This window comes from Zootoca vivipara, chromosome 16 (assembly GCF_965207765.1).
Source record: "Zootoca vivipara chromosome 16, rZooViv2.hap1.1, whole genome shotgun sequence".
In the NCBI taxonomy this organism is placed as follows: domain Eukaryota; kingdom Metazoa; phylum Chordata; class Lepidosauria; order Squamata; family Lacertidae; genus Zootoca; species Zootoca vivipara.
The window spans coordinates 4,973,271-4,999,360 of NC_142599.1; the positions used below are offsets into that span (position 1 = coordinate 4,973,271).

At 44.3% G+C, this 26,090-nt stretch overlaps 2 protein-coding genes across 7 annotated transcripts in view; one reads left to right on the forward strand and one right to left on the reverse strand.

The window, feature by feature from the left end:
* The first annotated feature begins 1,590 nt into the window (after positions 1 to 1,590).
* On the forward strand, positions 1,591 to 16,064 carry RNF34 (ring finger protein 34). 3 transcript variants are annotated; one of them, XM_035099108.3, is made up of 6 exons: positions 1,591 to 1,844; positions 10,993 to 11,211; positions 11,507 to 11,899; positions 13,621 to 13,677; positions 13,903 to 14,104; positions 14,408 to 16,064. In XM_035099108.3, exons 1-6 carry the CDS (start codon positions 1,839 to 1,841, stop codon positions 14,593 to 14,595), a joined length of 1,065 nt encoding a protein of 354 aa, XP_034954999.1. In that variant the 5' UTR covers positions 1,591 to 1,838; the 3' UTR covers positions 14,596 to 16,064. The 3 variants fall into 3 exon arrangements, with proteins under 3 accessions (XP_034954999.1, XP_034955000.1, XP_088515540.1); XM_035099109.3 differs by lacking the exon at positions 1,591 to 1,844 and adding an exon at positions 1,995 to 2,350; XM_088659414.1 differs by lacking the exon at positions 1,591 to 1,844 and adding an exon at positions 2,006 to 2,192.
* A 788-nt stretch (positions 16,065 to 16,852) lies between these two features.
* The window catches only part of KDM2B (lysine demethylase 2B), a 91,289-nt gene continuing 82,051 nt past the window's right edge, over positions 16,853 to 26,090 (reverse strand). For all 4 annotated transcript variants that reach the window (XM_088659412.1, XM_060269258.2, XM_060269259.2 and 1 more), the window contains 6 exons: positions 23,217 to 23,255; positions 21,870 to 22,543; positions 20,765 to 20,928; positions 19,864 to 20,025; positions 19,205 to 19,423; positions 16,853 to 17,729 (listed from right to left, as the gene is read on the reverse strand). In XM_088659412.1, the coding sequence (XP_088515538.1) occupies positions 17,548 to 17,729; positions 19,205 to 19,423; positions 19,864 to 20,025; positions 20,765 to 20,928; positions 21,870 to 22,543; positions 23,217 to 23,255 (1,440 nt within the window). In that variant the 3' untranslated portion in view covers positions 16,853 to 17,547. The remainder of the gene's footprint in view (positions 17,730 to 19,204; positions 19,424 to 19,863; positions 20,026 to 20,764; positions 20,929 to 21,869; positions 22,544 to 23,216; positions 23,256 to 26,090) is intronic.

The window sequence follows — 26,090 nt, forward strand, 5'->3', positions numbered from 1 at the left end:
TCTTCCTGTGCATTGGGGCCCTGCAGTGAGTGCTGCCTGGGATTTTGTCTCACCCCCCCCAGTGGTGACACCTGGGGCGGACCGCACCCACTGCACCCCTCTTCCACCACCCCTGCCTCAAACTGAGCAAAAAACTATTGTAGAAATATTGGGCACCTCAGAGAAAGCCTCATAGTCCAGAGCAATCCTGAGTTGAACCCAGACTCAGTGGCACCATTGCCTACACAATGCAAACCTGATAGAACTGTCGACACTATGCTCCAGGATGATTTGATCTCCTCTGAGACACCTTCCAGAAATAAGAATGTAATTTCTCATCAAGCATGCCAAACAACAGCAAACTGGTCCAAGATGAGGAAACTGGAGCCTTATGAATTAGGAGGAGGAAACCCCAAACGAATGTTACCATTCGTGGGGAAGTACATCAGGTGCAACAAAACCCTCTTTGGCTAGTGAATGCATCCCTAGCAACTACAAAGGAGATCACCGGAATCAAGGCTCTAACACAGGAGTTGGCAACGTTTTCCGGCCATGGGCCGGAGCATTCGCACGGACTATCATCCATGGGCTGGATATGCGCAGAAGTGATTTCCGGCGCCGTGCTGCCCATGTCTGGGGCGCCGGAAATTGCTTCTGCGCATGTCCACAGCGCCGGAAATCGCTTCTGCGGCTGCGCAGATGCCGAAAATCGCGTCTGTGCAGAAGCGATTTCGAAAGGGGGAAAGGGAGCAGGGATCCCTATAAAAAGTATGAACATAGGCTATTTCACCATCACACTGGTGAGTGTGGCTCGCCTGCTCTGTTTTACTCAGCTGAATAAACGAGTGATTATGGGAATCTCCTCTATTTATTGGTTTTTCAGTGACTAAGGCAGCTTTGGGCACGGTTAGCAGACCCCAACACTGCCTAATGCTTTAATGTGCTATAAACTGCTTTAAGATTATTTTATTAAAAATATAAAGCAGTATAGAAATGAAATTAATAAGAGTAATTCTCTTTTTGACACCTCCTTCTATCTCTCAGAATTCACACCAGGGGTACTGAAAAAGGCAGAAGCCGTTTTGTTTTGTTCGGCAGTGCAATTAAATATATTCCAGTTATGTATGTGCGCGCTTTTTTTTTTTAATGCAATCAAAGTGCACTTCAGCCTTGGTCACTGTGGACTTTGGCGTAAGGATGAAGAGAATCCCTCAACGCCCAGTCCTAATAATGCCGACTCAAGATGTAAATAATGTTGAATCCAATAGGGGATTGCTCCCATGCTAAGTGGAGTTAGAGTTGCCGCTTTAAATCGTGTATTTAAAGAGATATGGAAGTCTTACCACTGTCAATTCTCCACCTCACCCCCCAATCTATTTCTAATAGATATTACAGAGCAAACGAACAGCTGCTATTAGAAAAGAATGAGCTGTGACGTCATAGCCATTACTTCCTCCCTCCCTCTCCCAGTGGAATATAGACTCTTCCTCCGCCCCTTCTCTTAATCTCCCCTTTCAAGTGGAAAGAAAATGGAACGTCCTCCCTCCCTCCCTCTGATTGGTGGTGCTGCGGTGTGGACACCTTCTCTTTGCCTTCTGATTGGGCTCCAAGGACAGCCAATGGGGAGGCGGGGTGGCGCTTGTTGGGGAGGCGAGCGGAGTCCTTCCCGGGCCCCTCCCGACCTCGGCTTGCTGGGTTGTCCCGGCGCCAGGACCTTCTTCGAGGAAGGGAGGGGGTGCGGCGCACGCGCGCATGCGCATATCAAGGCGGCGGCGCGAGGGAGACAGTTGGGGAGGTAGGCGCCCCTCCCCCGCAAGACCGTCTCCGCTGAGGCGAAGGAAGGAGGCGTTGAAGCGGCCATGAAGGTGCGACCCGGGGAGGAGGGGGAGGTTTGAGGGACACCGGGGAGGGGGGGGGAATGAAGGACGGGGCGGGTGGGCAGGTAGGTAGTGTGTTGATTTTTTATGGAAAGGGGGGTTGTCTTCCATTTCGGAGGGGGCACCACGGGAAGAGGCGGGGCTGACTAGGGGCGGAGCCTTTTCTTGAAGGCCATGAAGTAACGGTAACAGCCCCCCCCGCGCTCGCGTTTCAATGTAGGGGTTAAAAGGGTGCCTTCCTGCCCCCCAGGAGGAGGGGGGTGGAGGCCCCTTCATCCGACAAAATCCCAGGAGTCCTGTGGCACCTTCAGAAGACTCTGACAGCGCACTCCTACTGTATGTTTACTCGGATGTCTGTGACAACATAATCCAGATAGATCGTTTGGCTCGGGATAGAATGGAAGTGTGTGCCTTTTAGGGGTAAAGTCAGACAGCTGGAGCCTTACAGCGCCTGAAGAGACCTCTAGGGGACACACACAAGCACACGCAGAGAAGTAAGTCTCTCTGAGTTGTATCCATCAGGGCTGGTTTTTTCTTAAATCTTTTTGCCTGAGGAAGTCATTCTTGGAGGAGACGCATTAAAATAAACTGACTTAAATGAGCTGTGGCTTACTTAATTCCACTGATTTTAGTGGGTCTGTCCCGTGTACAGCATAGCACAGATCTGCACCATCAAGACTGGATTACTGCAGTGCATTCTGTATGGGGCCTCCCTTGTCCTTGATCCGGAAGCTGCAGTGAGTGTAGAATGCTGCTGCACAATTGCTGACAGGACAGAGGCATATCTCACCTGTGCTCAGAGATCTGCACTGGTTGCCGATTTGCTACCTGGCCAAGGTCAGGGTGTTACTATTAGCATATTAAGCCCTTAGCAGCTTGGGACTAGTTTACGTAAGAGATCGTCTTACCCAACATGTGCCCACTTGACTGCTTCAATAGGTGGAATTGACACTACTATGGGTGACATGTAATGCTTGTTCCACATTTGTAAGACCTTGTTAGTGTGGCAGTACCTACACTTTGGAACTTGCCGCCTATTGAGATCAAGCAGGCAGCTTCATTGCTCTCTTTGCCACCTGCTAGAAACATTATCACCTATGTACATGGACTTCCCTTGAAGAATCCTGGGAAATGAGATACAATTCACAGGACCCTTAACAAGCTACAGTTTCCAGAATTATTTGGAGGGGGGCTCATGGGTGTTGGGTTTGTTTTATTTGTATGGTGTGGATCAGTGTAAGCAATTCCCCAGACGCCAGGTGCATTTGTGACTGGCGCAGGTCCAATTGCGACCCTGTGGAGATCTCTAGATGCCAGGTTGGCGACTGATATCTCCATCTGACTGGCCCCTCCAGCTTTCTTAAGCAGATAAGCAGGAGAGCTTATTTATTGTACAGTATTTATACCCCACCTTTTTCTCCAAGGAATACACGGTTCAGCCACATCTCAGTTAATCCCTACAATGACCCTGTGAGGTAGGTTAAGAGGCTGTGACTGGCCCAAGGTCACCTCATGAGCTACATAACTGAGTGGCAACCATAGCCTAGCTTTAAGGTGCCATTTGGCAATTAGCTTATATATTTGAGTTTCTGACACTGGTGTGGATCTGCCCAGATCTGAGCTTACTCCCAAGGTTAGGTGGTTACAGAATTGTAGCCTCATTTAACTGGGTTTAGTGGGGATTACTCCCAGATGAGTGTGTGCAGAATTGCTGCCCATTTACTGGAAAGCATGTGTGTAGGATTCCAGCCTTTGCCAACCTGGTGTTTTGAATTAGCACCAGGTTGGCACAGGCCAACGTAGGCTGACTCTATGCATGTTTAGTTGGAGGTAGTAAATCAATGGTTTTGGTGGGGTTTATTCCCAAGGAAGTGCATGTGTAGGAATGCAGTCTTGTTGTGACAGAAAGGGTTGTGGACCAGAACTCACTTCATCCCACACAGGATGTTTTCTCCTCAGGTATATTTTTAGCACCTCTTTATACTGTACTCTGCCTTTTTTCTAAAAAAAATACAAGGTGTCCATAAGATCTGTATAATGGAGAAAGATAATGCAATCTGTGATTTCTTATTAATCTAAGAAAGCAAAAAACAAACAAACAAAAACAACCTTAATAAGCAAAGCCAGTTTTAAAAAGCAGCAGAAAACAAGATAAATCAAGGTTCTAGAAAACCCGCTCATATAAATGTAATAAGTATCCTGTGTGTGTAGCATATGATATATACACACACAAGGGCTGTTCATGATTAAAGAAATCAGAGAGTGCATGTTTACTTGGGAGTAAATACCACTGAACACAATATTACTTTTGAGTAAACATGCACAGGATTTCACTGTTAACCAAATAATCAAATATGTATTAGCTGATCAATTAAATATGAAAAGTGTGCATGTGACTACAACAGTGTTTAAGCCCACAAAAGTTAGTGGCTTGCTGGAATCCAGCAGAGAAGGGAATGAGAATTCCATCTGTTCCCTCCTGTGTGCAGGAAAAAGAGGAAGTGCCACCTGCCTGTCACCATTTTTTTATAATTTCTGTGGTAGTAAAAACAATAATTTAAAAAAGGACTGCCAAATAAATTGTGGTATGTTCTTATTGGATCAAATATTTTTAATTATTAACCAGTTTAAATGTTGCAGCCCTAACACATGCATAACACCGAGGTAGAGAGAGAAACTAAACAGTGGGCCAAAATGCCACTTCAAGGTTCTATAAATCTCTGTTACATTTGTTGTAAAAGTTAAAATAGGGTGGGCTGAACTCGAGGGAAGGAGTGGGTGGAATTGTTATTTATAAACTGTTGTACATGTGATAAACAGAATGCTCCTGTCCTGACTCTCTGTTCACAGGTGTCTGTTGGTGAGAACTCTGTGCATCTTTTCTGTTTGTTTTGAGCCCAGTTCAAGGTGTTGCTTTTGACCTTAAAAGACCTATAATATCTTGCCCCTGAGTAGCTTTAGAAGCACCTTTCCCATATAATATTTACCCACCTTGTGTGTTAGGATCTGCCCATGAACGTCCAGGTTATGTTTCCTAGCCCAATAAGTGTGTTATCTCTGAGGAGCAGAGCTTTTTCTGTGTTGGCCCCAGAGCTGTGGAGCATAGTCCTCTTTCTCTTAGCAAAGGGAAATATATTATTCACCTTCATTAGCATTGTTCTGTAGAGCCAAGAGCCATTGATTATGTTGTTTAATCATAATGTTTTTGCATGAAGACAGATCTGATCCAAGTTTGGTGCCAGAGGTGAATAGCTGCTCTGGATTAACAGAAGAACATAAGAATGTGCTCCCATTTAAATGATTTTTGCAAGAGATAAAGATCCACCACCTTCCAGTACCTGAGTCAGACTTGAATGCAAATATTACTGAATCAATATAAGATAATTTTTTAGATATACCCATCTCAAAAAGAGAACAACTTGTTGGTGGACAACCAGCATCAGAGTCTTAGGAATTTGGACTTTAATCTGTAGGTAATTACAGTCCTGCTCACTAAGGAGGTTCCAGCAGAAGAATATCTCATCTCCTTTCCTCTTTCAATTTCTGTTGATTCTTGGTAGCCTATAGGCACCTTCTCCTAGTTTTTTAATATTGGGCAAAATATAAGTATGTGGACTTGGTGGAACTTGGATGGTTTTGGATGTCCCAAAGACTTGCCTGGTTAACACTCTATCAACACCTTTTAAATTTGGCTTAATTATACGTAAGAGAAATTATCTAATTCTTGCCAGAGGGCAGGAGAACACTGAATCCTTGGGTAACTCTTGAGGGCGGCTCATCTAAAGCCCGTCTTTGGAATTTAATCTCATTTGCCCTGTCCTGTGTAGCATGTTTTGATGTGACAGTGCTGCATCTCCTTTACAGGTTTCTTAAGAAGCCTGACAAGATTTTTCATTTTTTAAGAAAAGTTTCCAATGGTATGCAACATCACAGTTTAGAGGCAGTATGTAAAATCCAGTAAAAAAAATGTACAGACATGATATAATTGGCTATTATAGCAACTAGGATAAAGCTGATAAAAATGCCTTCATGGAATTGCTGGATTCCTGGTTGCTCATGTGCTGTGCCCTCCAGCCTATGTGCACTGCTCTTTAAGATTATGTCAGTACATAATAAGACCCCACTTAGCCATGATTTGATCATAGATGAAGGTGTTGATTTGGTATGTGCTTCTGAGACTTGGTTGGGTGAACTGGGAATTGTTCTGACCCAGATGCTTGGTACAGCATTAGCACAGACTGCAGGACACGTTACTGTGGTCCATAGGACTTCAATCTCTACCAGGAACTCTTCTGTCTTGGAACTAGCTTTGAAGACCTGCAGTTGGTGTTGGGCCAAGGAGAAAATAAGCTAGGGTTGTTGCTAGTGTACTATCCATCTTGCTGCCCATGTGCCATTTCTGGCACTATGGAACCCGTGGCAACCTTGGTATACCAAGTACAGTGGTACCTTGGTTTAAGTACACAATTGGTTCTGGAAGTCTGTATTTAACCTGAAGTGTACTTAACCTGAAGCGAACTTTCCTTGAAAGTAATGGAAAGAGGATTAATCCGTTCCAGACGGGTCTGGAGAGTACTTAAACGAAAAGTATTCAAACTGTAGCGTACTTAAACCAAGGTATGACTGTAATAACTGGTGATGAAATAGACTGGATGATGGCTAGAGTACATGTAGCAAATGACCAAGCACAACAACATAATTGTGGCTGCTGTGTGGTGTTGAGCACTGTGAAGAAGGCCCACTTCTCTGTCTCTGCTCACATCTTCAAGTAGCTGCCCAGTTGAGCTTTTTGTATTATCCAGGGCTTGTTAACATCTATAGGGAATGGATTTTTAGACTCTTTGGAAGTCCACAGTGACTTGTTTGCAAGGCACTTGAACACCTCTACAGCAGTTTTGTTGCTACATTAGCATTTACTCCACTTTACTGTAAAATGTCCAGTGGAAGTTATCATCAAAACCCATTGCTTTGTGACAACTACCTCCCGATTGCAAATCCCCTTTTGGGGAAAGGTGTTTGAGAGGATTGTGGTGCAACAATTAAAAGTACAGTGGTACCTCAGTTCTCGAATGTACCGGTAATCTGTTCCGGAAGACTGTTCGATTTCCAAAACGTTCAAATACTGAGGCGCAAAGGGATGGCTGCAAGTTCAATGGGAAGAATGGAAAAACACGCAGCAGAAGCCGTTTGACTTCTGAGGCACTTTTGAAAATGGAAGCAATTACGTCCGGGTTTTCGGCATTCAAAAACCGAAATGTTCGGCTTCCGAGACACTCGAAAACCGAGGTACCGCTGTACCACAAGTTTATAGTTTGAGGATCCATCTATGTTGGTAGAGGCACAGCTGACTTCAGCTGACCTCAGAGGCACAGCTGACCTCAGTGCAGTTTACCAGCTTTGACCATTTCTGAACTGGGATAGCCTGGCTACTGTTGTCTGTATGTTGGTAATCTTTGGCTTGGATTATTGCAATGTGCTCTATATAGGGCTACACTTACAGTACAAGTTTTTCATAGAATATATGTTACAGTATTCTGTGTATTCATTTGGCACATGTTCTTATAACTGTATTGGGAGGGCTGATCCTGGCCTTTGGAAAGGATAAGATTCCAATACATTTGCATTAAACTACCACAAAAATTGGGTGCTTTTAACTAAAATAAAGTAAAAATTAAGTGAACTGTGCAAGAGTTATAATGTGTTCAGCTTAACTAAATACCTTGCTCTGCCATGAAGTTCAAAGGGACCTCATCTCAAAACACTTAGATATAGTGAGGTTTTTTTTCCTTGGCTATAAATCATGATCTGTATTAATTCTGTTTGAATTCTACTGCTTTGGCTCAGAAATAAGAAAAGAGCCCAACCTTAAATGTGATTAATTTAAATTTCTAAATCTCACAACCTTTTGGGAGCTAACAGTTCATTGCGTGTGCATTTACACAATATTAAGATAAGTTTTTGATTCCTGGGATCATAGCTAGGAAAATAATATAAAATGTTTAGGTATCTGGCATTTTTTATAGACTTGTAAAATTACATAGCTGAGGTAACTGAAACATCACTCTTTTCCTACCTGTGAAAATGTCCACCACCACACTTACTCCTTTATTTTGTTGTGTCTACCCATGGATTGTGATGCAGCTTATTTTGATGTGGTCTTGTTAGAAGAGTTTATTTAAACTCACACAAACTGTTTGTAGTAAAGTATAGGCAATACCAGTTCAAGGCCCAATCCATGGATAGTGTTTTCTTGTGCAAACCTCACTTCAGCAGATGGGCACTACATATAGCAAGTATATGCTCAGCTGTAACCTACCCGCATTTCATAGGATGCATTTCCAACCAATTACCGGTATGCTCTCAGTCTTAAATGTTGCCTTGGAAAGTGCTGGGCTGTTTGAGTTACATTGGAATGGTTAACGCATCCTTCAAGACAATAACTACTGTGTGTAAAATAAAAAATAAAAGTCTAGGAAGAAGCAGGAAGTTGGTTGCCTGACTTGCTGTGTCTTTCTTTTTGGGTTTATATGCTAGCAGTTTTTCACACACATTTTGTTTTGCTAAAATATTTACCGGTATTAGCTTAAATACTATATTCTGATCTTGAAAACTCGTGATGCTGTCCCCTGGAATCAGTTTTGTACCCAGGGCTCAAGGATGAAGTATGCAAGCACCATTCATCTTTTGCTTTTCTCAGTGAAATCAGTCTCAATCGTCTCTAGTCTAGATGTCTAGCAGAGAAAGTGGCTGTTCCTTGAAATGTAAGCTGGGTGCTTAATGGGACACACAAATGAGACTATGCATTCTGAAAGATGGGCACAGTTAAATCAAAGAGAGGAGGTTTATATGAAGGAATAATGAGAATGGTCCAGGAACCTTGATTTTTTTATTTTTATCTGTAAACTGTATGTCTCCCCCCCCCTTCAGAAAAGCTGTATTACCTGGTACACAATCAAATGATCACAACTTAATTTGGTAAAGTTCTCCAGTTAATTTAGATTTTTTAAAAAATCTGCTTGGTAGTTGACATTATTTTGGGTCAAAAAAGTAGCCAATAATTTTCTCACTGCTGGTTCATATAAAACTATCCTGTAGTTACAAACTTAAAAAGGTAAAGGGACCCCTGACCATTAGGTCCAGTCGTGATCGACTCTGGGGTTGCGGTACTCATCTCATGTTATTGGCCGAGGGAGCCGGCGTACAGCTTCCAGGTCATGTGGCCAGCATGACAAAGCCGCTTCTGGCGAACCAAAGCAGTGCACAGAAATTCTGTTTACCTTCCCGCTGGACTACTTGCACTTTGACGTGCTTTTGAACTGCTAGGTGGGCAGGAGCAGGGACTGAGCAACAGGAGCTCACCCCGTCGCAGGGATTTGAACCGCCAACCCTCTGATCGGCAAGCCCTAGGCTCTGTGGTTTAACCCACAGCGCCACCCGCATCCCCTAGTTACAAACTTAACTATCGTCTAATTTAAAAGTCCTCTGATTGACCTTCTAGAAAATTCATAAGTAAATGAATCTATTTTTATGTGAATTGTATGATGGGAAATCATATTGGATATAGTGCACAATGTTTTAGACCTGGCCTGATCCACTCCCACAAATATGGTCATTTGTTCCTGTTGTAATATGTTTGTTTGTGGGTCATAAATCCTTTGACCCACGGAGTCTGCTGCCCGGCTCAATTTACGATCTGGTCCGATGTTTATGGCCACCCTGCACGCTTCCTCAGCGGCTCTGCCACACTTCTCTCCTGTCGGACGTTGCAGAGTTCAAAACGCAGCAAGGAATGGCAGCTGTCTGTGTCTTAGTGGTGTCTCAAATAAACAGCTCGACATCAGTGCTTCTTAATCTAACAGAAGTCTTTATTTCTTTAGCATAAATGAACAGAAAATCCTACAGAAGCAAGCTGCATGGCTGCAGTGCTTTTCTCTGTCTCTCACCAAAAACAAAACCAACTAACACAGAACAAAGGAAAAATGCTCAGATAATCTGGGCAGGCACCCAGTGAATAAGAACGCCTCCCGGAGTGTTTATACTGTCCAGAATCCCAACAGTTCCAGTTTAGGGGTCAGATGTTCTGTGGGCGTACCGTATTTTTCCATGTATAAGACGAGGTTTTTAATTAAAAAACAATGCTAAAAATTGGGGGTCGTCCTATACGTGGATAGTGCTGACACGGGACGGGTGAATGGTGGCTGCCGTGAGCAGGAGATTGTCAGGGGCGGTGGGGTGTGTGTGTGTCTGTGAATGGTTGCTCCGGCAAGGTCTGCTGGCGATTGGCTGCTGTGGCAATCGGGCGTGCAATTGTCTGCTGCTGGCGGCGAGCGGGCATACAATTGGTGGCTTCATGGATGAGTGCGATTGGCAGCTTCGGGTGACTGAATGTCGGCAATCCCAAAAAAGCTCAACAACTCTGGGCAATCTTCCCCCATTTCCTCAATTTTGAGTCCCCCAAAATAGGGGGCTTGTTATACACAGGGGCGTGTTATACATGGGAAAATAAGGTAGTTTGAAGATGAGCTTTATCACTGAACTATAGCTTTATGTAGCATTCTTGAACCTTTGAAATGAGAAGTGCAGGTTATAAAGTATAGATAGGATTATGAGGACTAGGGAACAAAGGTGGTGTGCATTTTTCTTAAAATAAAAATGGAAAAGATGGTTTTGATAGTTGCTAGTTTTGCTGTCTAGGTGTTGCTGTACTAGTCTCTCTCAATTTGTGCAGTGGGACTGAAACAGGTTTTCTTTTTCTACATCTATCATGACAATTGTTCAGTTGCCAACATTCTGGAAATTGTGTACTGTGCTCCTAGAATGATTGCTACAGAAACAAAACAAAGCACTTCTTCCAGAATGCTTTCTGCAGAGCTGGGGCCTTTTGAAAATAGGCTTCTTGTGCAACAAATATGCAGTTTTTGCTGTTTTGTTAAGGGGGATCCTAATTCCTTTCCTCAAGGTAGCCTATCCCTAGTAGGAATACTGTGTTTTCTTCTTTGGTTATATGGCTCTCATGATGTTAGCACTACGACAAGTTTAGCACTGATAAAGATGTGTTTTCCTTATGGTCAGGAGAGGATCCTAAATTCAGGAGAATTACTAGCTGACCACGTTGGCTTGTGTTTGTGTCTTACAGGCGGGAGCGACATCCATGTGGGCTTCCTGTTGTGGGTTGCTGAATGAAGTCATGGGGACAGGAGCTGTTCGTGGCCAGCAACCTGGATTTGGGGGTGGAGCAAATCCCTTTAGATTTGCACCAAGTACAGACTTCACCGTGTATACCTCTTCAGCAGCAGGGGGATCTAATCTAGTCTGTAAATCTTGTGGCCTCACATTCTCTGTGTTCAGAAAAAGGGTGAGTATATAGCACTTTCTGTCACTTGAGGGCTGTATGTCTCTGCCTTCCCCCATCCCCACCCTTTGGCCCACAATGCCTATTGCTGAACAGGGGCAAGGAAATAAGTCAGGCTCAGCTTGTAGTATACATTGTAACCCCCAATACTTCTGTGTTCTGAATCTGCTTGATGTATTTGTAGGTTTCTTAAAGTGTATGTAAGTAGTGCTTGGAGGAAGGAAGAAGTTGTCTGGGTACTTGGTGACAATTGTGTTAACATTCTTCTGCCTTGTTTTCCCTCTGTGTGTGCACTTAGCATGTCTGTTGTGAGTGCAAGAAGGATTTCTGCTCCATGTGTTCAGTCTTGCAAGAGACCCTCCGAAGATGCTCCACCTGTCAGTTGTTGCAGGAGACAGCATTCCAGCGTCCGCAGCTAATGCGTTTGAAAGTCAAAGATTTGCGCCAGTACCTGATACTTCGAAATATCCCTACAGATACTTGTCGAGAAAAGGAAGACTTGGTAGATCTTGTACTGTGCCATCATGGATTGGCTTCTGAAGAGGATACAGACACTAGCAGCTTGTATTCAGCACGATCACAGACTTCTAGTTTTTCTACACATCCTATTTCTCTGTCAGGTTCTGTATCATCCTCTCAGGGAGACTTCGCACATAGGCATGAGAGCACAGGAAATGAATTACAGATACAGGTATGGTAGTGTGTATTGGGTGGGGCGATTGGGTTATTTCTGTCCCTCTGTACCCTAGGGTGGAATGGGGGTGGAGCTTGGGGAAGCTGATCCTCTGGCTCTGCATCTTAATTACAGTAAAGATAGCAAAATGTGTTTATGTGTTTTTCTCTTGTTGGCAGAGGAGGTGGTGGTGATCTGGAGGAGAGAAAAAGGAATTGTAACAGTCAGTTTCTGTAGTTCCAGAAATTGGGATTATGTTTCTTGTTCTCAGCAGGCTGTGATGCAACCTGATAGTGACATAGCACCTAAATGCCTTTATTTGAATGTTTGCTCCCATTCTATCCTGACTAAGATCAGAGGTGGACTTGAATATTGAACTTATCATGATAAATCCCTGCTTAAAACATTGTTTTGTAGAAATTTCTCTCTTTAATATTTTTAGCTTACTGTTGATTTTAATTACTTTTGAATGTTTTTAGTTGTCTTGTATTAATAATCCTAAATGTTTTATTCTTTTTGTAAATAGCTTTGAGGTTTTCTTGCAATCAGGTGATATATATTCTTTATATATACAGTACATTTTTTTCCTTTGTGCAAAGTGGTCTCTCTACTGAGTCCACAAGCCCATGAGACTTGCATCTTCCTGCTCCCAAATTTCCTGTCCCTTCAGAGGTGCTGGGAACAACAGCCTCCGCTTGTGCTGAACCTCCTGAAATGACAGAATGACCCATTGGAGCCCACGAAAGTGCTTCCTTGTCTGTGACACTATGCACATGTGCCACCAAGGACTTCTGCACGTGAGCAAGGAAAATCAGATCAAGCTAATGTTTACTAGAAAATCATGACGAGTGACACACAGCTTTCTGCCTGGTTCCTCTGCTACTCTTGCTTATCCATCTCATCTCCAACCCATCCCTCAACAAGCCACCAGAGAGGGCTGAACTGGACTCTCATACTCTGCTTCACTCTTTCTCTGCTTTTCCACATAGGTAGTCAGAATACAGATAGAAAAGAAGGGAGGAATGAGGCTTGCCATTGACTATGGCACAAGGTGGCCAACAGACCTGTTGAAGCCCTGCCTGTCAAGAGCTAGGCAGAAAGGAACTGTTAAGAGTGCTGTCCCACTCTAGGAAGGACATTTTTCTAATTTGCAAAGTCCTACCTAGTGGAGCAATAGGCAAGATTCCTTCCTCCACTACAGGAAAATCAATGGCTTTGCCAACAGCCAACTCTTCTCTCCCCTGCCGCTGTGCTGTTTTAACATCTAAAGGTAAAGGGACCCCTGACCATTAGGTCCAGTCGTGACTGACTCTGGGGTTGCGCGCTCATCTCGCATTATTGGCCGAGGGAGCCGGCGTATAGCTTCCAGGTCATGTGGCCAGCATGACAAAGCCGCTTCTGGCAAACCAGAGCAGCACATGGAAATGCCATTTACCTTCCCGCTGTAGCGGTTCCTATTTATCTACTTGCCTTCTGACGTGCTTTCGAACTGCTAGGTTGGCAGGAGCTGGGACCAAGCAACGGGAGCTCACCCCGTCACAGGGATTCGAACCGCCGACCTTTTGATCACCAAGCCCTAGGCTCAGTGGTTTAACCACAGAGCCACCTGGGTCCCTTAACATCTAACATCTAGCCTAGATGAAAAATTTGGATAACCGAAAAGTTTGCATGCTGTTTGGGAATCTTTTGTTAAAGGTATTCCACTAATCTGGATTTTGCTTATACCCTTGTGGGTGTAGGGACAAAGTGAGAGACTCTTTGCAAACCTTGGTGAAGAGGAGGAAAATGCAGAGCAGGTAAGAAGTGAATCACCCGGTGAAATTTAGGTCTTGCACTCACTAAAAAAAGAGAATGAACTTCCTCATTTGATGTAGCAATACAAGATTTGTAAATGAAAATTCTTAAAATAATTGAAGACTTGGAAACATTCTAAAACAAATGCAAATTTAATGTGTGCCAGGCCTCCCCCTCCCCATTAGGCAAACCTGCTTCTTTGCTAATAGACGTCTTATGAATTTTAGACCCCAGGGCAGTCCAGGAAGCGTGCAAGAGCCTCACTATCTGATATTTCAAGCCTGGACGATATTGAAGGGCTAAATGTTCGCCAGCTGAAGGAAATACTTGCTCGTAACTTTGTCAACTACTCGGGATGCTGTGAAAAATGGGAGCTGGTGGAAAAAGTGAGCAGGCTCTACAGGGAGAATGAAGCAAATCACAGGACTTGTAGGTGTACTTATTCTCTACTTGTTTGGGGGTGGGCATGTTGCATATTGTTACAGCCCTCTTTGCCCTTCATCTTAGGGGCTGCCCTAATGTTTTGTTAATGCAAAAAATGGACCATCAGTGTAGAACTACAGTTCCACGCTGCTTTAAACTTGCTGTTATGATATTGCTTCTTTGTCTAGCATAAACAAGTCTGCACTAAAGCAGCTTGGCTTAATATTCTTTGTGTGGGGTTACTAATTGAAAAGACCTATGTCATGGCATGCTTCCCTCTCTAACATGGGTTCTGTTGGTTCTTGGCAGTGGGGGAGAAACCTCAACTGAACGATGAGGACGACAACCTCTGCAGGATCTGCATGGATGCAGTGATTGATTGCGTGCTTTTGGAGTGCGGCCACATGGTCACCTGCACGAAATGTGGCAAGCGAATGAGCGAATGTCCCATCTGCCGACAGTATGTTGTAAGAGCCGTGCACGTCTTCAAGTCATGAATGTGGGAGACCAAAACCAGAGGCTTCTCAGTGCGCTTTCTCTGGGGGTGAGGCACAGACCATGGTAGTCATGTCTGGATGTCCCATGGTAGGCCTCAGTTCCAATAATTCATAGCATCCTGAACAGAAGCTTAGGAGCTTGACCAATGTACTTCTGCTCAGGCAGACAGATGCCTTGTTAAGGATAGAGCTGTGTTACCTGATTAAAACCAGAAACTGGTTGAGTCTAACATGCAGCAGCAAATCTAGCATTACTAATTGCTCTCTTCTGAAGAATATAGCACGTTACCCAGTGGAAGGGCCAAGAAGTAGGGTGCTGCCTTTCTAACAAGCAGGAGTGATGGTGCGCAAGTGCATTTAAAATTAAGTGTACCATCCCAAGGAATAGTTAGCTACATTCTTTTAAATGTTAAATGAAATGCAAGTGGACCCTCAAATGTACCACTCACACCCATCTCAAATAGACAGATTGGTGAATGTTTTTTATTCAGGCAATGGGGCTCTAGTCCAATTCCACATGTACCCAATGAAGCGCAGTAGCCTTAATCATAGTACCTAAAGCTACCCTACCCCATACTTGCTTCTAAGGTGACCCATTCAGTTTTGATTATTCATAAGGTCCAACATGTTAGAAATTTCCTACAATGAAATGAGTATGGAGTAATAGAACAGCCAAGTAGAAAGGTTTCTTCAGAGAAAACAAATCCATAATAAGAATCATGGTAGTGCTTCTGAACAAAGGAAGCCAAGTTTGCTGAACAGCTATTTCAGTGTCTTTCTTGCAGAATACCTTCATTCCAGTTTCCTAGAAGACATAGCTAAAGCATATCTGGTGGAAATGAATATGCAAATGTGAAGCTTCACCTCTAGGATCAGGTTGAAATGGTGCAGAGACAAAGAAACACATTACTCCCATTCTTGGGGTTGCACAGTACTAAATACTTTACTATTAGAACCTTACTGAATTTGAGCTGTGAGGAAAACAACCACCACCTGGCAATGTTTTGATAAAAGTCTTTATCCTCTTTCTAAAATCCTGCCTCACCTCTGTAGGAAGAACGGCAATCCTGTCAATCTGGCCCAGAATGTCTTAACAAGGAGATAAGTTCCTTCATTGGACAGGTATTGCTGTTTTGCTTCTCAAAAGCAGATAGTGTAAAGCTTGTGCGCACAGGAGTAAATTTTAATGTTTGTGGGAACTAAGTAACTGGGAAGGCTCTGAGACTGAGTGGGATGGAGTACCATTCAGTCTCCAGCCAAGACAGAATGTATGACTTTCATACTTTATTTTTCAGAAGGGAGCAAGATAATATGGCTTTATTTTTAGAAAGATCTTTTTTAAAGATAAGGTGGAGAAAATCAGCTGATCAAGTCCTTGTTCAGGGAGTACATACATAAAGAGAATGTAGCATATCCCTAACATTCTGAACAATGGCTGTTGACTTAATAAAACATTTTGTTATCTGGCATTGACTTTTTTCTTTCTCTCCTGGCTGAAGCAGCCCATGGGATTGGGGAGCCAGGAAGGCCCAAGCTCCTAAACTGTCCCCAGCTCAGACTACTGAGGGGTGTGTGGATGTCTTTAGCAGATAGAAAGCTATACATCTACTGAAGGAAGTAATCCCAGTCAGTATTACTACAAGGCAGACATGAATTGCATATCAACCATAGAACTAGGTCACCTTCCTGTAGTCAAATGTAGAAGTCATTTTGGTAAAAAATTAAATCCAGGGATGTTCAGAGCTGCCTGTTGGGCACTGTTCTCTTAAAATACCCCACAGCCGAATAGCAGGCCTATTGTCATAGCTGCTAAGCCAAACTAGCCTCCAGTTGCCAGCAGAAGTGGCATTATCATTAAGTCTGTGATTCTCTCTTGTCCCAGCAGCATAAGCAGTTTCCTGCTCAATACCCAACTTGAACATAATGCACAGGTCACCTCTCCATTTTTGTACAATTATTTATACAAATTCAACAGAGGTAAAACTGTATCGGGAAGGAAGGTTGGGGGTTTTCACCACCACTTTACAACAATGGCACTTATCAATACTGAAATCCCCCCTTCTTGACAATCAGAAATTAACCAGGTTAAATATGGACAACAAGAACTCACTCAAACCCTGAAACTGTTTGATTTTAAGTCATATAAATGGACTTTTTACAGCAAGTATGAGAGTATTTTAATGCCTTCCCATCTGCACAGCTGTAATTGGAAGTTTCAGTCGAGAAAATGTTTTTTTATACAGGGAAACTTGGCAACTTGTTTGTTCTTAATCTGTATTTTACACCTTGTTTTCTCCACAACATGCTTACAGTGTTATACAAAGCAGTATATAAAACTTCCATTAAACATGCTTTTTTCATTTCAAAGGATTAACCTACTCCCCCATCCCAATTGGGGTATAACTCTCAGCAGGTAATTTAAGTGGTAAGAAGTTCAAATTCTCTATCTCAAGATAAAACTTGGCAATTTGAAACCACTGACCAAACACTTGCAATGCATTCAGTAACTCTGCATAAATAACTTTTTTAAACAAATTTGTACAAAAATAGTTCTGCATAACGTTGGATGTAACAAAAAAGTTCAAAAGGCAGAAAAACAGGTAATGGCCCACCTTAATAACCCCAGAATTAACATTGCTTTTGACATTTTCAAAAATGCTTTAAAAATTTACACATGCTCCAGCTGTGGTATATAAATAGGTGTTCCTCAGTGTTCTTCTAGGCATGAATCCTTTGCTGTCACCAGAGGAAGGTATGTAAAGAGCCTGGGAAAAGTGTCAAAAGGTCCCATCCAGGCTAGAACGCTTTGTGGACGGTTTCAACACCACATGTTCCTGTACAGTCCAAACAGTTCCCCAACTTGGCATGTTCCACATCTCCCAAAATTCTTCTGTGGTCTCCTGGAGTCCTTTTTCCAGCTCCTAGTTATTTACAAACTTGCCCCAGTAAACACTAACTCAACTTCTGCAGCAGTTTCTCTTCCACTTGACTAAACTGAATGCTCACAGACATCTCTGCGATGAACTGCTCACAACCTTCCTTGGTCACTTGCTTGCAGTACCTCAGATCAATCCGGCAGATGCTTCCACACCGCTTGAAATAGGAGAGACATTGGTCTGTCACCTTATTGCAGTCTGTCGGGGAGACAAAAAATGGGAGGAAGGTTGGCTTAGGTGAGCCATTCTTAAACTCTTAAAAGAGGCCTTTGCTAGGGTTATGAAGCTTGGATGTGTTTTTGCATGAGCTGCAACTGAATAATCCAATCACAGCCACAGCCCAAGCCCTTTGAGGAAGCTACCTGTTGCATCCATATGGACTACAGTCGTACCTCGGCTCCCAAATGCCTTGGGAGTAGAGCGTTCTGGCCCCTGAACGATCTAAAACTGGAAGTGATTGTTCCGGTTTTCAAACGTTCTTTTGGAAGCCAAATGTCCAACGGGGCTTCCTGCAGCCAATCAGAAGCCGCGCTATGGAAGTTGAACAGACTTCCAGAATGGATTGTGTTTGACTTTCGGGGTACGATTGTACTGCTCTGGCCTTGCTTCCTCTTCTAAATCAGGAGCCACATTCAGAACAGCATATAGATAGATAAACAAAAACATGAAGCAGTGAGGAGGGGAGCGAGTGAAGGAAAGGTAGTCCTACTTGGAACACTCACCTACTTTATAAGGCTCAAAAGTGCTTACAAAAGTTTCCCACAAAATACCTCATACACTGTTTACTACCAGAAACATCTCCCTTTGGTGACAGGATTATTGGGTGGCATTTCCTGTCCTCATTCTGTGGCCCTTAAGTCAGAAAAGGTGTCTCAGCTATCTGAAATTATGTGCCAAGGGCCCACAACAAAGGAACTGAAGGAAACAAGGCATTCTCCACCCTATTCTTATCTGTGGGCTCTGCTTCCATTACAGAGAAAGGTGTATAGCAAGGTGTGCCAAATGTTGCTGGATCCCAACTCCCAAAAATCAGAATAATGAAAATAAGGCACTGGGTACAAGAAAATGAGAGAGAAGGTCCTCCACTGCACAAAATAGGTTTGTTGTGGTTGCTAATGCCCAACAGACTTTGGAAAATAGCCTCTAGTCTCCCTCAAACCCTTGTTCCAACAAAAAGGAATTGCCCCTGAAGGATTCCCATCTCCCCTTAATAAATGTTGAGTGTTAGCAAAAGCAAAAACTTCTTAGGCACTTTGAAAACCTCTTGTCTCATTTTCTTGGATTCCCATTCTCACCATCCATTACCACAGGTCATGCTGACATCTGGTGGGTCACGTATTCTCCAGCGATGGTGTAAAGCAGACACCCCCAAACTTCGGCCCTCCAGATGTTTTGGACTACAATTCCCATCTTCCCCAACCACTGGTCCTGTTAGCTAGGGATCATGGGAGTTGTAGGCCAAAACATCTGGAGGGCCACAGTTTGGGGGTGTCTGGTGTAAAGGAAGCACAAGGTTGAGGCGGTGCTGGGACTGCATGTGGAGCTGAACATCAAATGATGAGTGGGCTGTTCTGCTCTTTAAGGCAGCATTTCAACCTTCATCAGAGGGTCCTTAAAATTAGGCAGCTGAATCTGACCTGTCCATTAGCACCCCTCCATCCCTAATCTCATACCTTGCAAAATAACTTCTGTTAGGGAGTCCCGTGTAGTGGTTCCCACAGCTGTTAGCAGGTTAATGGACTGATCTGTCATGTGGTTGCAGTAACTGAGGTTGAGCTTGGAGAGTAGAGGCATGTGCCGGATAATCAAACGCAGGGAAGCATCAGTGATGTCCAAGCCAGACAGGCACAGCTCTGTGATGTGGCGCAGTTTGCTCCGGTTGTCAATTTGGCCTATACAAGAAGCGAGGATCCGGGGGGAGGGGGAAGGAGAGAAAAAGATTTAAATTGTCTAACCACTTGATACTTCAGGCTGAGCTATATGAGATTACAAATGCCTAAAATACAATGGAAGTAGAGGCATTTCCAAAAAGCCCCTAGACTTCCAAATGAGAAAACTGCATGTAGACAGCTGCCTCAAATACGAGATTTTTGATAAATGGGTTTCTGTAAGTGGGTACATAAAACTGAATTTTACAAAGGAACATAATACTGTACACAGAGACACAATCAGTAGAATTGCTATAGCTGAAAAGCAATCCTAGAATTCTCAGGAAGCATTTGAATCCTGCACTTAACCCACTACCACATTTATGTTTTTTATTCTGCGTGTTGGCCCAAATACAAAGGAAGCTGTCCCTCTTCAGAAAGCAGACACAAATGAGAGGATATACCTGGCCTGTTGTCAGTTGGTGGTGACAAAAGATCTCTCATTTGTGCATCTTTTAAGCCTTCCACCCACTGTGCATCCAGTGTTCGGAGGAGTGGACAACTAGAACTGCAGAGAGCAGACACTGCAATCCATGAGCACCCTGACAATTGCAGATCTCGGAGACCTGGGGAAGATAAAGGCAAGTCAGCACACAGCACACTGAGCAAATATTTATTTGGGGAGTGTTGGAGGGGGGATGCATTCTAGTTTTACAGCTAGAAGCTGAAAAGTTTCCTGCTTAACACAACCAAAAGGATAACAAGCAGCAATGAAGAACCTGTGCCGCTTTAGATGCTGTTGGACTACAACTTCCATCAACTTAAACCACAGGCCATGATGGCTGATGGGAGCTTGAGTCCAAGAATATCTGGAGGGCCACAGGCTCTGCTTTGGAAAGTATTCCTAGTGCCTTTCTCCAGAGGGCAATAAACTAACAGCTGAAATAATATTGCAGGTGAACATAAATGATGGCCAAGCTTAGAGGCAGGTCGTTAGGACACTAAAATGTCCTTGTACACTACAAAACATACAACTAACTCAGTTTCTCAAGAGGAACAAATGTAGGCCTCGTCATGAGCCACCTTTTACCTATCGGGCTCTGCCTTGCACTCTTGCCGAGGTCTGCCACAACATTTCCTGTGCAGCCTGTTCTACCAGGGCCAGACTGTGGCCACTCAGGAAACCAGACAGTATTACTATCTGCAACATTGAAAGCAGTTAACTGGGCTTTGAGGCTGTGATGTCCATCTCTGGGCCTCAGCAAGGTAGAGCAGAAGAGAATAGTGTTCATTTAGGCCTCTTTCCCACAAAAGGTAGCAGATGTGTGTGACTCCCTCGGCACATTGTAGCCACTGCAGACCTACCTGGGAGCCGGTTGATGAGCCAGCTCAGCTGCTTTTTCGATATGTTTGTCCCACTTAGATCAAGCGTGACCGGCTGCCTCCTAATAATACCACTGAGCATGAGAGGGGTGATGGATTTACAGTGGTTTAGGTCTATTTTGGTCCACAGTCTTTTATCACAGCACCTAAGCAGATCAGGAAGAAGGTTTCATAAGAAAGCTGGTCTGACACTTGGGACAAAGAGACCTACACAATTTCTTTAAAAACCTCAAACAAACCCAGGGGAAATCAGAAGCCTACAATGAGCAGCTCGGCTTTTGCATCAGAAAGAAGTTTATAAATAGGATGAGAATTATTCATTTGTTGATGTGGATACAGATACCTGGACTTCCTTGAACATGTGGTAAACACCTAACACACGGGCTGGGAGCTTGTGGCCTTCCAGATTTTGTTGGACTCCCAACTCCTATCGGACAGTCAATGTGCTTGATGGTTAAGGACAGTGCTTTTTTCTGGGGGTACGCATACCCCTAAACATTTTGTGAATCTAAGTTTGGCCTCATTGAGGGGCAGTATTTCAATATGAATAGGAAAATGAGAGTACCCCTAAACATTTTTTGGGGGGAGGGAAGCACTGGTTAAGGACAATGCGAAAAGGTGGTCCAGCAAAATCTAGAGGGTCACAGGCTATCCAGGACCTTGCATGAATTGAGCCCATGATATTTTCAGGGATACCTGGATAATTATTGCAGCTGAGCAGTGTGTTAAACTCTGGCCAACGTTCCAGAAACTGAATCACACTGGATTTTAAGAAATAAGTGAGCAGGAAGTTAATTCCCTGGAACACCCAACCAAACCCCCTCCAAAGCCATTATCAGTGTCCCATCAAACTCAGACATTAGAAATATGACCACAGCATCTCACCTGCACCTTTTAAAAGAAATAAAGAGGTCTAGTACCCCCCCCCCCTTTGTTAAACAAAGCCAAGATTTACAGGATTCTGCAGGTGGCACTGGAATCTTTTCTTGAGTTTTATTTTTCCAAATGCCATGGCCCTGGCAATCCTGCTCTCTAGAACTCGTTCCCTTCCCACCACCAAGACTTAAACCCCTCCGATGCTCCTTACCATCTGTTCCAGGTCTTGCAAACCCTCATGCAGAGACACAGTTCGCTGTGGCTGAGGTAGCTGAAGACAGCCATCCAGACTTCCCTTTGCATGACGTGGGCTGCCCCATCATCCAGCGGGAGTGAGTCTGGGGGTGGGCTGATGGGGGGTGGCCGGATGACGTGACGCTCCATCTGAATGCACTTGGGGGGCGAGAGGGAGCGGGGAGGCCGGGCAGCTGCCCGGGGGGTGCTGCTCCTGAGGCTCGACAAGAGCTGGTGCCGGAGTTCTCGGGGGGTTCCATTCAAGCCCTTGCTGAAACGGTGAGGCCGCTCGGGGCACAGCACCCGCTTGGGCTCCTCATTTTCACTCTCTGGCTCAGACTTGATGGGCTGGTGGTTCTCATTGGCAAGGCTGTTCTCTGTCTTCTGGATCTCCTGGTTGAGCTCTTTACTTAGCTCCTTGCTCAGCTCCTTGTTGGGGAGGCGGGCTTTCCGCCGGATCTTGAACTTCTTCTTGTCTCGGGACTCTGTGCCCTCTGAGCTTGGCCCCGCCGTAGGGGAGCTAGAGCGAGACTGGTCACTCTCCTTGCTTTTCGGAGGTTCCTCTGGGAGATCGTCCTCAGGCTCCTGCTTGAAGCGCCTGAGAGGCTTGACCAGGGCAGTTCGGTCGTCTGTGGCCTTCCACGATCGCCTCTGGAAAGGGAAGGTTTTGGCTCAGTATAAAGGCAATGGGCATCCCTCAACCCTATATAGACTAAAACTGCTTTCAATGGGGCCCTTCCTTTCAGTGGCAACTGTAGCTTTGTGAAGAAAGCTTGGGCCCTTAAAAAGATCACCTGCACTTCCCACAAAAAGCCCTCGGAATTACAGTTTGGTATTATACAGCCCAACCTTTTACAGCTCCAGCAACATTAAGTCAGTGGTGCAGGTGGGCCTTGAGATTCTCAAGAAATTCCCTTAACTATAAATGTCATCCAAAACATGGTCTTAATGTGGAGGAAGGACACGCAACAAATTAGCTATATGATGGGCATTCTGCATCCAAATCACAATATTTTAAACTCAGGTTGACATTTGACCATAGGCCTGGGAGGTTTTCACATAGGCAGAGTAAAACAGCAGGCCTTCTTTTCTTTTTCACAGGGAGGGGGATTGAATTTCATTGCTAACCGTATCTCCATGTTGCAAGAACCAATAATTAATCAAACGTAAGATTCCAGGTGTGTAGGCAGAGCTGCAGAAGACACACCAGCTGCCCCCCCCCCAATTTAAGATTCATAACCTGCCATTTCCAGAATAGTTACAAGTAAGTCACTGGATAGGTGAGTGAAGTAATGGAAGAAATCTACACCATTTAATATAGTACCTTTTTCCTGAACAGCTTCTCTTCTTTGCCTAGTTTTAACTGTGGCCAGAAAGGGATTGTGGGGTGGGAGAGAGCAGAAGAGACAAGACTTAGTATAGACAACTTAGCTCACTCTCTCTCTCTCTCTCTCTCTCTCACACACACACACACACACACACACTGTACGTAACATTTCTGTAGGACATTTCAGTGACCAAGGACTGCAATCCTGTACACCAATGAACTATTTAATTCCCATAGAATCCAAGGGGATTTAGGTAACCTGCAGGAAGAACTGCATAGAATATAATAGAATCATAGAGTTGGAAGAGACCACAAGGGCCATCCAGTCCAACCCACTGCCAAGCATGAAACAGCATCAAAGCATTCCTGACAGATGGCCGTCAAGCCTCCGTTTAAAGACCTCAAAAGAAGGAGACTCCACCACACTCCTTGGCAGCAAATTCCACTGCTGAACAGCTCTTACTGTCAGGAAGTTCTTCCTAATGTTTAGGTGGAATCTTCTTTCTTGTAGCTTGAATCCATTGCTCCGTGTCCGCTTCTCTGGAGCAGCAGAAAACAACCTTTCACCCTCCTCTATATGACATCCTTTTATATATTTGAACATGGCTATCATATCACCCCTTAACCTTCTCTTCTCCAGGCTAAACGTACCCAGCTCCCTAAGCCGTTCCTCATAAGGCATCATTTCCAGGCCTTTGACTATTTTGGTTGCCCTCCTCTAGACAGCTTTTCAGTATCCTTCTTGAACTGTGGTGCTCAGAACTGGACACAGTACTCCAGGTGAGGTCTTACCAAAGCAGAATACAGTGGTACTATTACTTCCCTTGATCTAGATGCTATACTCCTATTGATGCAGCCCAGAATTGCATTGGCTTTTTTAGCAGTCCAAGGGTTTTACAATTCATGTGTAAAATACATGATTTCTTTCTTTCTTAGAATACAGATTTTAAAAATAGCTGAAAATATTGGATAGTATGAATATCAATACCCACAGTGTAAATGCAAGGAGATAATGAAGCGGACTATAAGCCTGTGGGCAAGGCTGCTTTTTAAAATTGTGTATACCCACTTATTAGTTAAGACACTTAAAATCACCACTGCCTTGCTCAAGGCTACCTCAGGAGTTTTCAGATGAGGTGACATTTGAACAGAGTGTTTCCTAGATCACAAATCTTTGCCACTCGGTTGCACCAGGACCCAGTATTTAGGAATGGTTAAAAGGTGATGTTAATGGAATGGGAAACATTTATGAGAGCTCCAAGGATGGGATGGTGGAGGGAGATTGAGAGGATGGATGGTATCCTCTGATCTCTTGTGAAATCCTCAAAGCAGGATGTAGGGAAGGGCTTTTTCACCTTGCCATGTCCACAGAACACCCAGGAAAAACACGCTAAAAAAAATGTGACCTTGCCAGCCCCAAAGATGCGCATTGAGTTGGGACTGCAACACCAGTCTCAAAAGACCCATAAGTGCCACCTAGTGGCTGAGACAGGAAAGGAGGTTTGTTTTAGGAACGGGCTGTAATCTTAGCAATGCAGGAAGCTATTGCATCCCAGTTCAGTGATGTCTACACTGACTGGCAGTGCCTCTTCAGGGTCCCTTTCCCATCACTTGTTATTTGATTATTTCTTTTCTTCTTAACTGGAGGTGCTGAGTACTGAACCTTGGACCTTTCACATGCAATACCTGCGCTCTAACACAGACCTAAGATCCCTCTTCACTCTCTTGTCTTCCAAAGAACATCACAAAGTGGAAGTTTATCATTTGGGGGCCTCCCTAATTCTAGAAACTGAATGGACCGTTGGCAACAGCCAGAGTCTTTCCTGCTTTCCCCTGAAGCACAAGAGAGCAGGCACTGCATACTTTGTTTTTAAATAGTTATTGTTTTTTAACATATTACCATTCATACAACATCTCCCCCACATCTATGCAACATGTTGTACAAATATTAGTATCACCCAGAGCAGAGCTATAAATGAGATGCAACTGCCTTTAAAAAAAATGATGATAAAATAGTTAAAGTAAAGAGGGAAAGGGTAGAGGTCAAATAATTATTAGTGATAGTGGTTAACCATTGGATCCTAAGCATGTCCGCTGAGAAGGAAGCTGAAAGTTAAGCATGCATCCAGGGTTGCAGCCCAAGAGGCTGGATCACTGAATCAGAAGACCCTGGCTGGTCTCCTTGCCTCTGCCGTGGCCTTCAGAAAGCCACTCTGTCTAATGGCCCGTCTTCTGCAACATGGAGAATACTGACCTACCTTACAGGGCTGTTGTAAGTACTGCAACAAGGTAGCACCAGTGAAGCACTCATGCGTTTGAATGCTCAAAGACCAAGCCTTATTATTGTGGCTTTTGCTGCAGCACTTGGGCTTGCTATCTCACGACACCTGCCTGACAGCAACTTCCCAGTAAGGGCCGCATGATCTCCTGCAACGATTTTGCAAAGTTTTTTGCAGATAAAGTCGCTCAGCTTCGGGAAGAGGTAGACTCCACCGTGGGAACAGGGCTGGGGCGGGAGAGTGCTAGAGTCCTGTCTAGTCCAGTTGTGTGGGATCCATTCCAATCTGTTACCTCCGGTCTTCAAAGATCTACATTGGCTCCCAGTACGTTTCTGAGCACAGTTCAAAGTGTTGGTGCTGACCTTTAAAGCCCTAAACGGCCTCGGTCCAGTATACCTAAAGGAGCGTCTCCACCCCCATCGTTCTGCCCGGACACTGAGGTCCAGCGCTGAGGGCCTTCTGGCGGTTCCCTCATTGCGAGAAGCCAAGTTGCAGGGAACCAGGCAGAGGGCTTTCTCGGTGGTGGCGCCTGCCCTGTGGAACGCCCTCCCATCAGATGTCAAAAAGGAAAACAGCTACCAGATTTTTAGAA